General features: G+C 44.6%; 1 protein-coding gene across 1 annotated transcript; it reads right to left on the bottom strand.

The window, feature by feature from the left end:
- Positions 1-528: 528 nt before the first annotated feature.
- On the bottom strand, positions 529-14,169 carry LOC146341281 (epididymal sperm-binding protein 1-like). Its single transcript, XM_084807345.1, has 3 exons — positions 14,075-14,169; positions 12,122-12,268; positions 529-833 (listed from the first exon to the last, which is right to left on the bottom strand). The coding sequence occupies exons 1-3, from the start codon at positions 14,139-14,141 to the stop codon at positions 529-531; spliced, it is 519 nt and encodes a 172-aa protein (XP_084663471.1). The 5' UTR covers positions 14,142-14,169.
- Positions 14,170-15,303: the final 1,134 nt, after the last annotated feature.

Raw genomic sequence — 15,303 nt, 5'->3', positions numbered from 1 at the left:
AGGCCGTTCCACCACGGAGTTTGGGGGCTGAATGCACTGGCATTTGGCCTCACCGAGATCCGTGGCAGAATTCTCTGACATCCCTAAAAGAAAGGCATTTCTTCCACAACTTTCCCTCTCTGAAACTTCCATCTGAAACAACAGCCTGAAGTTATTGGTTTTCTTGTCAGTGCTCCAACAAGTTCATTTGTGTTCCTTATTTTTGGATAAGTTCATCTCAACCTGGAAAGCCTTGCAAACGTGGATAGAGACAAGAGTGGTTCGGACATGTGTCAGAGCATTCACAAGAACTATAGAAGTCAACTCCTAGTGACTTTAGTATTGTTTATACAGGATTGTACCCCTATCTTATCTCAAGTCCTAAAGATGGCAGACAATAGCTTTGAATGAAATAGCTACTGGTCCTCCACTCTATTGAGTCAAAACAGAACTGGATTTCCCAGCAACTGTCATCCCCTTTGGTATTACAGACCACTGTGTTGGAGAAGGAATCAGTCCCAGCAAAATTTTGGTGCTTTTTTCCCCCCACTACATATACCATGTTTTGCTGGTTATCATTAGACCAGGAGTTACAATCTGCTGCTTGTTGCTTTGGTCTACATAACCCCCACAGTTGAGTAGTACAAAAGTCTCTGTATCAAGAACCTGATAGTCATGGGCAAGCTTACTGGTATCAGCACAGTAGCTCCATTTTCCATCTACGTCATAATTGCTGGTTGTAGCACACCAGAATATCCTGGGCTTTGCATGCTCATCTGTGCAGGTATAGAACGTCCGGCCCTTGTAAACAAAGGGAAACACACAAGGCTTTCCATGGGAGTTCCCACCATGCTCTGTTTGGAAGAAATAAATATATAATAGATGAACATTAGTTCGCCAGTCTAGCAGAGCACTTAAAGACATCGAAACAAACAGGTTTAAGCATATTAAGTCTGTGTTGGATTACGACTGTCATCTTTCACTGATGTTTTGTCATTTAGAACACATTTATTTTTTAATTCATTGAACATTTTTGTCCCACCTTTCTTCCAGAGAGTTTAGAGTGACATGCATAGTGGTCCCACAACCTATTTTATTCTCACAGTGGCCCTGTGAGTTGTGCTGAGACGGGGGTGAGGGGCAGGGGATGTTCAAGGTCAGCCAGTGAGCCTCATAGCTGTGTGGTGATTGGAAACTGGGTCTCTCCAGTTCTAGCAGCAAAACAACTGGGCTGGGCTCAGGGTTGGGAGATACCTCCTGTTTTGGTTTGCTCTCCCCAGTTCTAGTCAGACATTCTAACCGCTATATTACACTGACTCATCCCCACCCCCCGAAATTTCCCTATTGCAGTGGAGGAGCACTCCGTTGGGGCCGAATGATGGACTGGATGCTGCCAGGGGGTGTGGCCATACCGCCTGACATCATTCTGTCACCAGTTGAAGCACCAGTATAAACATATACGTACATTTCTTATACTTTAACACAGTACAGAGCTGGGGGCTGCACAACCTTAGCCAAGGCCCCATGGGCCAGATGAACTGGCCTGGAGGCTCTCCATTCCTGCCCTATTAGATGCCAGTCATATTTGGAAGGGTAAAACACATGACTGAGGTGGGAGGACCCCACAGGGGCAAATATGGCTTGTAGAGAGCTGTTGTGGCAAACTGATTGGCAGGAAACGGTCTAAACACCTATGCCACTTTCTTGGAAATCACAACTTCCCAAAGCTGATTCTCCATAGACAAATCAGTCACCAGGGTTTTTATGCATTTATTTTCATGGGACATGTAGCTTGGTCCTTAATCTATTTGGCTCCAGGTAAGGTGTGGTTCTCACAAACAACTGATGAGGTGGGAAACCAGTTTCAAACTACAGGTGCGTGCAATATGACTGACATGTCCTCCATACCAAAAGTAAAAATAAATTTAAAAATCCCTGCAGTTAGAACACAAATATGTCAGAGAGAAAAGGTGGACTAGCTGGAAAGCCCTCCCCCTGGCATTTAGTTTTCTACATACAGGACATATGTTTTTATATGGAGGAGCATTCTATCATTTGAGCCTCCCCACCCCCCATTTCAGTCTGGAGTGGCACAGTCCAGAAACAGGTTTACCACCTCGTTGTGAGGACTAGGCATGAGTGTATGAGCTTAATAATCATACATATTCAACATTCATTTTAAACCAGATATCCATCTTCGGATCTCCCTTACTCTTCCATCTATATGCTAATTCATCTCTGGCAGTGAGAATAAGATTTACAATCAGTTCCTGATCTTTGTATTAGTAATGTCTTTTGTAAAAATTGAGATATCTTTTGTTAATGGATTCACCAACAACACCTATTCTTGGGTTCTGCAGATCTGGCCATGGTAACACATCCTTTAGTTCCGTCAGGTTGGATCCGAATTTAGCTATGTGCAACTGGAAAGATGGAAACAGACGTCCTTACGTATTTCTCCAGTTGCAAGCCCTCCTGTCCCCTAAAAAAAGGCTCTTTCTCTGGTCAGGGGGTCAGGGAACCCTGCTGAATGAGGTGAGCTGTAGTGCAAGGGGGGAGGGGGGGTTCCTAAAGATCTGACGTATTCTATCTGTCCTCGATGGGGTGCCTTGTTAGGACCAGCAAAAGAGCTTTCCTGGTACTCATACCTAGGGACCGAAATTCCCTTCCAAGGAATTTGGAATTCTTGCCCCCTCTCTAATGGCCTTCAACCATATGGTAAAGGCTTTGGGATAGGTCACTGTGACACTCTTGCTCCAGGGTTATACCTTTTCCAGCCTCCACCTGTTGAAACTGAAAAACCCCTCAGGATATCTGCCTCCACTTTGGTCAGTTGTCCTCACTGACACACAAAGCTTCAGCCCTTTTACTCTGGGTCAAGAAGGCACCCAATTAGATTAACTGGTTTATTCTACCCAACACAGGAAAAGTAACAAGGAAATAGGGGTTTTTTAAAAAAAAATCTGGTAGTGTAATAAAACAAACCAATACATGGGATTTTGAATTTATAATAAAAACAAATAAAATTTATCAACCACAAAGAGTTATATATATTATTATTAATAAATCTGTACTAATCTACTTACAAAAAACCTTTTCCTGCATTTCATATTACGATAAATAATATGCCAGTTGAGCAAGTCTAGGGATGTACAAAAGCCACTTACCTTTTAGATGGGGTGATTCGCGGTGGGGGGAGGCGCTCTGCACCTCCCCCCGAAATCCTAAACTGTCCAGCTCCACTCCACAGTGGCTCCGCGGAGCCACCAGCCAGGGCTGTCTGTAGCTGGAGTTCCAGCCGTGGACGGGCTGCTGCGGACACAAATGGTGGCCGTCATAATGGCCGCCATTTGTGTCCTGTGAAGCTGCTGTGATAGGCTATGTAAGTATTTACATAGCCTATCATGGCAAGCCCCCCCCCAAAAAAACCGCGTACGCAAATGGAGGTGGCTACGGCCGCTGCCATTTGCGTTCCTTATTTTTGGCCGTCTTAATCTACGTAAAGATTTACGTAGACTATGACGGCGAAAATAAAGGGGAATGCAAATAGTTCCTGGGAGCTATTTGCGTCCCTTTTTGATTCGCTGTTTTAGCCTACGTAAATCTTTACGTAGGCTAAAACGGCAAATCAAAAAGGGACGCAAATAGCGCCCGCTACGCTATTTGCATTCCCCTTGATTTTCGCCATCATAGTCTACGTAAATATTTACATAGACTAATACGGCCAAAAATAAGGAACGCAAATGGCGGCGGCCGTAGCCGCCGCCATTTGCATATGCGGTTTTTTGTTTTTTGTTTTTTGTTTTAACCCAGCCATGATAGGCTACGTAAATCTTTATGTAGCCTTTCACGTCATTTTTTGTTTTGTTTTTTTTTACAAGACAAATGGTGGCGGCAGCTGCCAGTCGGAAGACCAGCCGCCACAGCCGCCACAGCCTAAGCTGCTGCCGGAGCCGCCGCCGCCCGGAAGATCTGCCCCAGGTAAGTCTCGTCCTGGGGGGGATCTGGGGGGGCGGGGGGGCAGGCCGTTCTGCCACAGATTTGGCGGAATTCTCTGACATCCCTAGCGGCTACGGCGGCCGCCATTTGCATTCCCTATTTTGAGCCATTTTAGCCTGGGTAAATATTTACGTAGGCTATTATGGCAAAAAAAAAAAAAAAAGGGAATGCAAATAGCGTAGTGGGTGCCATTTGTGTTCCTTTTTTCCCCTCTGTTTTAGCCTATGTAAATATTTACGTAGGCTATTATGGCAACAACAACAAAAAAGGAACACAAATAGCGCCCACTACGCTATTTGCATTCCCTTTTTTTCGCCGTAATAGCCTACGTAAATATTTACGTAGGCTAAAATGGTTCAAAATAGGGAACGCAAATGGCATCCGCCGCAGCCGCCGCCATTTGCGTACACTGTTGTTGTTTTTTGGTTTGCCATGATAGGCTACGTAAATACTTATGTAGCCTATCACTATCATTAGCCATGATAGGCTACATAAGTATTTATGTAGCCTATCACTTCTATGATCAGGAAGTGATTGGCGGCCGCAGGGCGGCCGCCATTCGCAAGTCAGCGCGGACGGCAGCAGGTAAGTGCTCCGTTTCGCGCGCCTTTCGTGGGTTGGGGGGGGCTTTGTTCCGCCACGGATTTCAGGGGCCGAATGCACTGGCATTCAGCATCACTGAGATCCATGGCAGAATTCTCTGACATCCCTAAGCAAGTCACAAAATACAAATACCTAGGAACTTGACTCAATGAAAGAAATGAACAAATAAGCACAAGAGTGGAGATGGCAAGAACAGCATTTGTTAAAATGAAATGATTATTATATAATCAAGACCTAAATCTTGCAGTATGGATTCAGATGGTAAGATGCTACGTGTTCTCCATGTTATTCTACAGAGTGGAGGTTTGGACACTTAAAAAGAACAATCTGAGAAAAACTGACTCATTCAAAATATGGATATACCAATGCATGCTGAAAATACCACGGACTGATTGAGTGACACGTGAGAATGTACTATACAGAGTAAACAAACAAAAAGAATTGGTAAAGACCATCAAAAGAAGAAAGTTAGAATACCTTGGTCATATTATCTGAGGCGAAAAATATGCCCTACTCCAACTCATTATACAAGGGAAAATGGAAGGGAAAAGAGCAATACGAAGACGACCAACATCATGGTTAAAGAATCTGAGGGAATGGTTCAGCTGTAATTCTATATGACTATTCAGAGCAGCAGCATCAAAAACAAAAATAGCTGCAATGATAGCTCAGCTCAGATAGGAGATGGCACCTTAAAAAGAAGAATCCACCTACCTACCTACTCTACCCCTTCTAAATCCTATTCCCCAAACCCCAGTTCTAGATGTATGCTCTGTCAATCCTTAATCCCTACCTGACAGTGTAACTGCCAGTTAACCTATCTTTAAGCTTCAGAATATTGTCACTCACAAGCCCCTCCCACCTTTCACTCACTCTCTAACATCCTATTTGCCCCAACTTACCTGGATGACATTTTATAAATTCCAACACATACATTTATATTAAGAAGCATATGTAACAACCACATATTCTGCTTAGATTAAATCCATTATAAGTAGTGCTGTGCTGAAAATTTCTCCCATATTCGTTTTGACCATTCTCATTCAATTTGATAGAAAATAAATGGCTTTTGAAAAGAAATTCAAAGGAGAAGAAATTTCAGAGGAATCCCTGTGGGTTGGGTTCCGGGTTCTTGTGCTTGCCTTACTTAGGAGGGAGCCAACGAGTGTGTACAAGTGTCCTGCCTTTCATTGTACAATCATCTCTGTGGCAGCCTGCAGCCTCCTTAGCTTCCCACACTTCAATTAAAGCCCAGAGGAAGATACAATAAAATCATTCCAACTACGGGGCTTTTTCAGATCAGGAAGCCCCTGGAAGGCTGCAGAGCAATTGGGAGATGTGTAATAGAAAGAAAGCACACATACACAGCACCCTTCACCACATTGCAATGATTAGGTAAGCTCAAAAACACCACCAAAATAAATAATAAAATGCCCTGAGAACGAGGCAGAAAAGCGGAAGCCTTAATGCTTGTAGTGGCAGCAAAAAAAAAAAAAAAACCCTTAGGAAAAAAGAGAGAAGCTGTGCCACAACCGCTGCCATTTGTGAGTCCTATCTATGAGAAACTGTTGGAGAATTTATCTCCCCTTGGAGAAATTTGGTGAAATTGTCCCTCCAATTTCTCTGCCCCCAAATACTCTGGAGAATTTTGAGAGGCCATTGGGTGCTATGCTATATTTGCTAGTGTTTTATTGAATTCACTTTTATTGAATGTATATCTCACTGTTTTATGGGTTTTTAAAATTGAATTTGTACACTTACTTTGAATGTTATTGTTTTTCCTGCATATTCTTTTATTGCATATTGCTTTGGAGTATTTTTAGGAGAGGTGGGATAGATATCTATTATTATTACTATAATTACTATTCTTAAGACTAAGAATAGCAGCAGCATGGCTATGAATTGTGATAGTAGGTGGTGCAGAAATAATTGGGAACATTCAGTCCCCTGTAGCTTATTTCTTGTAGCAATAAAGCATATGCAGTTCTTAAGCTTAATGACCCCATCTCAGTACTTTAAAGGCACAATCCTATGCATTTTAGGACAGAAAAAAGTAGTGCTGTGTACAGATGTGCCCCCCAGACTTAACTTTGGATGCCAATTCAGACCTTCCAAAGCAGCCCCGCTTTGCTTTGGACCAATTCTGACGCAGTCCTTTTCACTCTGGATTCAGATCTGAAGCGAGATTCAGATATCTGAATTATTCAGATTTGACATCTTCTCATTGACTTGAATTGGAAAATAGAAACGGCCATCACTTTTCAGTTTCCATTATAAATACATGATATTTGGAGACCTGGGGGCCCCCATGGATGAGATCCTATCTGCCAAATTTCAGACAGTTTGACCTAGTAGTTTTTGTGCTAGGCACAGATATATTTTGATTTTTTCAACAAAAATTCTCAGAGTAAAGAGCTCTAAGTTTTCACTGTTTCACAGAAGTGCATGAACTTTGGTAAGGATGGACAAAAGTCCCTTACCTGGTCCCGCAGCTTGCTTCGCGGTGGGGGAGAGGCGCTTCGGTTCTCCCCCCGAAGTTCTTGGGGGGGGAGGCACCCCGCCCCTCCCAGCCGAAATTCAGGCCGGGGGGGAGGCGCCCCATCCCTCACCGCCGAAATTCAGGCCGGGGGGGAGCGCCCCATCTCCCCGGCTGCGAAATAAAAAAGTAAAGTAAAAAAAAACACACACATGATAGGCTATGTAACGATTTACATAGCCTATCACGGCTAGATTTTCAAAGTCAGCCGTGATAGGCTACGTAAATCTTTATGTAGCCTATCACGGCTGACTTTGGGGGGGGAAAGCACGTACGCAAATGGCAGTGCCCATGGGTGCTGCCATTTGCATTCCTTGTTTGGGCAGGGGTAGTCTACATAAAGATTTATGTAGACTACGGCGAAAATAAGGGCAACGCAAATAGCGTTGCCCTTATTTTCGCCGTAGTCGACGTAAATCTTTAAGTAGACTACCCCTGCCCAAATAAGGAATGCAAATGGTGGCGCCCATGGGCGCTGCCATTTGCGTACGCGCTTTTTTTTTTTTCAAAGTCAGCCTATCAAGGCTGACTTTGAAAATCTAGCCGTGATAGGCTACGTAAATCGTTATGTAGCCTATCACGTGTTTGTTTGTTTTTTAAGTTTGTAAAGGCAGCAGCAGCCGGTCGGAAGACCGGCCGCCGCCCCCGCCCCCGCCGAAACGCCGCAGAAACGCCGCCGGGACCTGCCGCCGAGAGGGAAATTCGAAGGAGGTGAGTCCCATCCCGGGGGGGGGGCAGAGGGGTGGTGGAGACTTTCACCACCGATTTCGGGGAGCCGAATGCATTGGCATTCGGCCTTCCGGAGATTTGTGGAGAAATTCTCCACCATCCCTACTTTGGAGACCTGTCAGCCGCCATGGAAGTGATTCCACCTGCCAAATTTCAGCCAGTTTGGCCCAGACATTTTTGTGCTAGGCACAGATAAAATATGCTGTTCTCAGAAATTCAAACCAAAGGTCATAAAGGGATAATCAGAGAAGTTAGGTGTTTAAGCAGTGATTAGGAGAAAATCACTATCCCTAATCTGGTGGAAGCTGGAAAAAGTATAACCCTGGAGCAAGAACGTCACAGTGACGCTTTACCATAAAGGCTTTACCAAAGCCTTTACCATATGGTCGAAGGGCATTAGAGAGGCCCCTTTTCAGCCACTCCATGCTCCTCTTGCAAGTGCAGAGTATGGGGCTGTTTTGTGCTGCCTCGGAGGCAGCGCAGAAGTGGGGGGAGGTTGGTTCTCCGGGAACCGACCTCAGAGCATGGGCTTCAAGGTTGGTTCCCAGAAAACCAGATATCCTATGTCCATCTAGCCCCTGTCTAGTGGCCATAGGGTTGCTCCCTAAGCTGCTTTTTAAATTGTCCTTGTTTTTTTATAAAGAATCTAGAAAGAAAGAAAGAAAGAAAGAAAGAAAGAAAGAAAGAAAGAAAGAAAGAAAGTGAAAGCTACTAAGAATGGCTGAATAATTCAGAAGGGCAGTGATAGGGGGAGCCAAAGAACAAGAAAAGGAAAGGAGGAAACTACAGTAGTTTTAAAATATTTCTGGGTTTTTTAATAAATAATCTAGAAAAGAAAGAAAGAATAGCTGAATTGAGAAGGGCTGGGTGGGAAAGAAGAAGAATGACAAAGCTGCAGTACAATACACACACACACACACACACACACACACAACAGCTCTAGCCAACTAACCGAATCTAAGCTCTCACAATCAACTCTAACCAACCAGCACTCTCTTTTACGATAAAACAAATGCAGGCCGATCTCCAATATATACAGTATTCCGTTCCCCCCCCCCCAGTTACTGATTGGAGACTGCTGCATTAAGTTCAGCCCTAATTTGGCAACTAGAGTTGCCATTTGTCAAAGTTCACTCCCTCCTCCTCTCGCCCCATCCCTGGTCTTTCTCAAGTTGATACATTTAGAGACAGGCTCTCTGGGCTTCAGAAGGCATCAGAATAACTCCAGATCTCCAAGGTGGACTGGGGCCTTTGTGTCGGGAGGTCGCCCCTGCTGCCTTCTGAGATCCTCAGGTAGCCAGAATCAACGCGCAGACAAGAAGGCTCTTTTCCAAGGCTTTATTTCCATTCAACCTGATGATGCTTACAGATGCTAATTGCTTGATCCTACGAGTGAGACTTAAGAGAGCTGCCTACTCGGGGGTTCTAACCTTAGGAATCAGTTGAACTCCGTTTGGAGGGGAAGGCAGGAAACCTCTGTACTTATGGGCTAGGAGGAGAGAGTCCACCCCTTTCCCATGGGACATCAGGGCGCTGCTGTTGCCATCTCGCCAAGCGGGCTGAGCACCTCCTCTAAGCGCCCGCCATCTCCCGCTTGACGCTGCGCTGGCGCCTAGCATCCAGAAACGGCTGTTGCTCCTCCCTCTCCCTGCCAGGGTCACTAGCACTCCCAGGAATGTGTACTGAGAGGGGATCTCCCACTGGCTGCTCCTCTGAACAGCGTGCGGGTTCCTCTCCCGCGGTTTCTATCTCTTCCTCAGAATCAGAACTGCTTTGGGGCTCTCTGGGCTCAGATCCAACCCTGACACTTTGGCAGTGAACTGCTTTGCTTCGGACTACCTCGATGCTGGTCTGCTTTGCTGTGGATCTCACCAAAAGCACCCCTGAAGCACCCCAATCCACTTTGGTATTCAGATTCTGCACCAAAGCAATGCGCAGCCCTAGAAAAAGTCATAAAATATTTAGACTCCCTTCTGTCTAAACATGCATAGGATGGCACCATAAACATATTAACTAGGGCTGTGCACCACTTCAGGCCGAGGCCCAAGTTGAAGCGGGCTGCTTTGGGTCACTTTGAGCCCCTTCTAGAGCGAAGCAACCCGGAACGAGTTGGGGGCTCTATGAAGCGCTCGGTGCACTTTGGAGCTTCGGCACCCCTGGTCCAGCCACGCCGGCACCTTCAGGTCCTCACCTGAGCCGCCCAGCCCCACCACTGCCACCCCCGTCACCGCTGCCTCCACCGCTGTCATTGCTGTGGCTGCTGCTGCTACCTTCTCTACCACTGCCTTCTCCTCCACTGCCGCTGCCTTCTCCTCTTCCTCCTCCTCCTCCGTCATTACCGCCGCCAGCAACTTAGGCCTGGACGTGCACTGGCTCTTATTGCAGGGAGTCACCATTTTTAAAATGGCAACTTCCTGGAAGTTCCTGGAAGTTCCATTTTTTAAAAAAATTTTGCTTTAAAAATGTTTTAAAGTTGCCATTTTAAAAATGGCAACTCCCTGCAATAAGGGCCGGTGTGCGTCCAGGCCTCAGGAGCTGGCAGCGGAGGAGGAGAAGGCAGCGGCGGCAGGGAGGAGAAGGCACCAGTGGAGGCAGCAGCAGCTGAGGAGGGAGCAGAGAATGAGGAGGAGGAGGTGGCAAGGCAAGGCAAAGCAAAGCAAGGCAAGGAGCTCAGGGTTTGCATGGGGCATCGGGGGGGACCCAAAGAGGGGTTTGGCCATCCAAATCCTGCTTCGAGTTTGGGGCTGAGTTGGGTCAGGGGGGGCAAATCAGCCTGAGCCGAATCGGGCCTGCCTCCAAAGGCACAAAGCAGCTTCCGAGTCAGATTGGGGGGTCCCTGCACAGCCCTAACATTAACCTTTTAACAATCACATCAGTAATACATAATGGAAGCATAAGAAATGAAAATAGAATTTCAGGAATAATTTTCATCTTTCATCCAGCCTTTTTATTTTTGGATATAATTTATCATAGACATATTGTCCTTCTTTCCAATACTATTCCTGTCTAGCTGATGATTTTCAAGAGGCTTTACTGAAGGTAGTAAGCACATTACAAAGTTTCTTGTTGATATTTAAATGAAGCACGTTTGATTTCTCCTCATTTAAGTTTATAGCCTTGCCACAAACTACCAGAGTACTGTTTCTTGAGTGGAAGGGAGAAACTGGCAAAATACCTACACCTTTTTACTCTTCCTTTCCTGTTGGCCTTTTCTGCTGCCATCAGGTAGAAATCTTTATTTCTCTGGCTGCCTCCATCACACCAGCCTTAAAACTCTCTGGATCTCAGAGACCAGGCTCTCTTGGTCTTAGAAACCTTAGGTAGTATAGGGGTATGCTATTACAAGAGGGGTGAGTAATTCCCCCCCCCCAAAGAAACCACAAATTTTCAAATAACAGAGTTTCAATGTCAATTGGAAAAAGTTGCAAGCTTTGAATGGATATGCAATGCACACAAAAACTGTATGAGTACTAGTAAAATAAAACAACTAGAGGTAAACACATCAATCTAACCCAATTATACATTGCTCCCATTTTATCCAAGTCACTTCCAAGCAATAACTTACTGTCATTTGTCCAGTTTTCTCTACCAGTTTTCCAGTTCCAGCAGGTCTGACTCTTTCTTTCCTCAAATATTGTGCTCTTCTTTCTTTCCTTCCTGTTCACTCTCCCCCCATCTCTCTTTCTCTCTTTTCCTTTATACCTCCCTGCCTCTGGATTACTTCTAAAAAAAATTCTCCTCACCTCCAACCAATCATGAGGGTAGTTTGTTGCTGATTTCTGGCAAGTAAATTTCTGTTTCCTGAGTTAAAAGTTTTCCCCCTTCCAATGACCTCCCCTGTTGAACCTCCTGCTTCCTGAGCTAACTTCCTGACTCCTATAATCTAAATGAAACATTTAAACTCTAAAAATATGTAACCACATAATATCCTACAACCAACATAAATGCCAAAAATGGAGGACAGTTCTGTTCCTTCACAGTTCTGAAACTTGTTCATATCATTTTGTTATAATGATGCACAATATTTTCACAACACTGTTGTTTTTCACACACAACTGGAAATAGACTCTGTGTTAATACAACTTTGAAGTATCTGCTGTGTATGGGGGGAGGTGTCTGTTGTGAGTGGAACACTGGTGACAAGGTTGGGGAGAAATGTCAAACCGGAGGAGTTCAATTATTATTGGGATTAAGTCCCATTGAACTCAGGATTTACATCTGAATAAATATACAGAGGTCTTTGAGATTTTCAAATGTTGGTTAGTATGTTTTTACCTTTCTCAAAGCAACGCTTCCACCTGTGGTCTTTGTCATAAGTACTAGTTGTAGCACACCACAACCAGTTAAACGTGGATCCATCCTTGATGCAGGTAGGATATGTCTTGTTTTTATAGATAAATGGGAAGACACAGGCTGAAAAGTCTGAAGGAACAAAAGAGGAAGTCAGGAAACAGGCACAGATCATGGTGATTTAAATCTGGTTGCACATACCATTTTAACTTGATTTAATTTCCACAATGTTGTTGTTTACAAAAAGAGCAGTATGTGGGTGTAGAAGAATTCTTTGAATTCCAGATGATAAAGCATTTTTGAAACTGGTCCTTGAACTGCAGAATTATAAATATTTATATGCTAACCACAGAAGGATTTTCCCTTCTTCAAAAACTGGGACACACACCCAACCTAACAAAGTTGCAAGTGTATTTGGAAAAGCAACCACCAACATTCATTGTACTTGCACTTATTTAATACTGGAGCTGCAGGACAGCAAGTGGCATTTTGTACACAAATCATTTTCAGAGCAAGCAGCATCAAAGACATTTGCAGAAAGGCAGTGGTTCACTTATGTAAATTGAAGCTTTCTGCCCCCACAAAGCAGCAATGGCTGTAAACCACTATGTTTGGAGATAAAGATTCCAGTGCTGTTCACACAACACGCTAACCCACACTCAGTGGTTGAGTGTGGGTTCTTTCAAACCCTGGGTTGTTTATTGAACCGTGGGTTATCATGTTGTCTGAACGCAGCTTGTTAACTATGCAGTGTGGCTTGCTATCCACCCTGAACAACCCAACAAAAAACAATGGTTGCGCAAGGTGGCTTATTCAAGAAAATAAGCCACGCTGCATGGTTAACAAACCACTCTGGCTCTATTCAGACAATGTGTTAACCCACAGTTCAACAAACAACCCATGGTTCAAAACGACCCACACTCAACCACTGTGTGTGGGTTAGCATGTTGTGTGAACAGCCCCAGAAATATAAAAATTTCAGGGATTCCTTCTTCATGCTCAAGGTATCCCTAAAGCTTAAAGTTCTAGAGCTGGGGTGTTGAACCTTAGGCCTGTGGCCAAATCTGACCCCCCCCCCCAGGGTTGCCCAGATGGCCACATCTCCTTCCCCTGGCCTCACCCCCTATCATTTGGTGGTTTCCCAACTTTTGTGCAGGTTTTTTTTCTGATTCTAAAAGCTTGAAATGCCTCTCCTATGATTTATTTACTGGCAGTAAGAGCTTTAAGCTAAAATATGCTGCTGTTTTTAGAATGTTTGCCCCACGCTTTTTGCCTTCAGCCCTGTCCACCCCTGGAATGTGACCCCCCCAAGATCTTCTCCTTGAATTGGGCAGGGGTTCAGCACCCCTGCTCTAGAGCCTGGGAGCAGATAGGAAGGAAAAGTTTATTTGATTAGTACCCTGTGCTATATAAACTGTACAGTGAAGCATCTAGGTCTATCTGCTGCCAAAGACAAGAAAGTAGAAAATAAATCCCAAATCGCATTTCTCTCATTCCATCTACAATGTCTATACTCACAGTAAAATGACTATATGCAATTCCTAAACCAGAAAGGACTAGAATATTACAAAACCCACTCCTAAAGTGTCTATGTTTTCTCTCATTCCTCCCTAATTTAGCTGATAGCCTGATACCTGGGAGCAGGTCCCACTGAGCTCAATGGAACCTATTTCTGAGTAGATATACATAGGATTGCACTTCTAGGCTGCACTCCTAAATACACTCATTAAGAAATAAGATTTGTTAAACCCAGTTGGAATTGCTTCAGAGTCAACATTCATAGGATACCACTGTACATTTCCAAACATCTGTACACTGCTGTACAGGAGCTTCCAGTTTAAAGGTCATCAAGCAGAAAGATAGCGAGAATGGAGAGGAAGAGAGAAAGAGTTGCCCCTGTTGCAAGATGTTCTGGAGGCAGAAGGAAGATCTTCTTACCTAGAAACGCTGCACTGAAGGGCAATGTGAGCCAGATGCAGACTAGGAGTCGGGTGATGGACCACATCGTCGCTGATCACTTAGGAGTTTGAAGAAGTCTGTGTTTCCTCATGGTTTACTTTCTGGAACAGTCTCCACACACCCTTAATTAGGATTGCAACAGAGTCTTTGGTACTCCGACAGCTCATACATAAGCATGGCACTCATATGTCATATCAGCCAAGGGAATCTTCTCTATCTCATACTGGGACTGGAGAGGTGTGGCTGTACCAAACAACTACTTTATCTCAGTTAGTCCAGACCATAGCAGTCTATGCTCCAGGCTTTTCGTATTATTATATTTCTGCCCAGCTTTGGTACAGGTTTCCCCATACAGAGCCCTTCTGAAATTACATCAAGCTAATAATTAAAGCTAGGTCTGATTTGTAATCCATTGCTACTTGCCAAATCCCAATGGCTCAGCTTCAGAAACATCTCTACATCATTCTGAATGACTGCTCCCCAAAAAGTATTATATTCCTGACAAACCTGTTCTCACGCTCCCACCTTTCATTATTGCTGAAAATAATGAGCATTGCCCAAACATGTAACTATGGCTCTGAATCCTTATTGGCTGGAAGGGCATTATTCCCCCTGGGGGAAATCCAGTGTCAATCTGTGTCTGCAACAAGCTCAAAACAATTAAGTGTGAACCCAGTTCCCTCAGTCACCACTGATGGCAAATGGAAACACTGCCTGATTCAGTTTTCAGTGCCCCTAATAAAGGGGAAGTGATGCTCGGGGAAGTAAAGAACAGGGGAGATTTGTGTATGCTGTTGGAGATGGGTCTGGAAATAAAACAGCAAGTTTTGCAGAAATTTACAATTTTCAGTCACTGGTAATGACGCTTGTCTGGATCCAGCCAATTGACTCCTGTGTCTCTATTACAATTCTTGCTGATCTCGTTAATCTACTTGAGCAACAATAACCTAATTACCATAATTGCTATTCCCTTAGGGTTGCTCCACACATGACATTATGTATTTTAGCTGTACACTCGTAGGAATGTGGCAAAGCCTGTGAATCGTACAGAGAGATGTCAGGGAGACCAGACTGGCTGACCGAACTTGTAATTTGTAGGGATGTTCGGAGAGTCTGCAGGCGGGGGGGCTGTGGAGTCCAACAGACTCCCCATCACCTGCCCTCCCAGACCCTGTTTGCCAAACTGTGGGATGCTCGCAGACCCGCTC

This window comes from Heloderma suspectum, chromosome 6 (assembly GCF_057233095.1).
Source record: "Heloderma suspectum isolate Gila_16-S chromosome 6, 16-S_ref, whole genome shotgun sequence".
In the NCBI taxonomy this organism is placed as follows: Eukaryota; Metazoa; Chordata; class Lepidosauria; order Squamata; family Helodermatidae; genus Heloderma; species Heloderma suspectum.
This window is presented reverse-complemented; position numbering and strand designations above follow the sequence as displayed.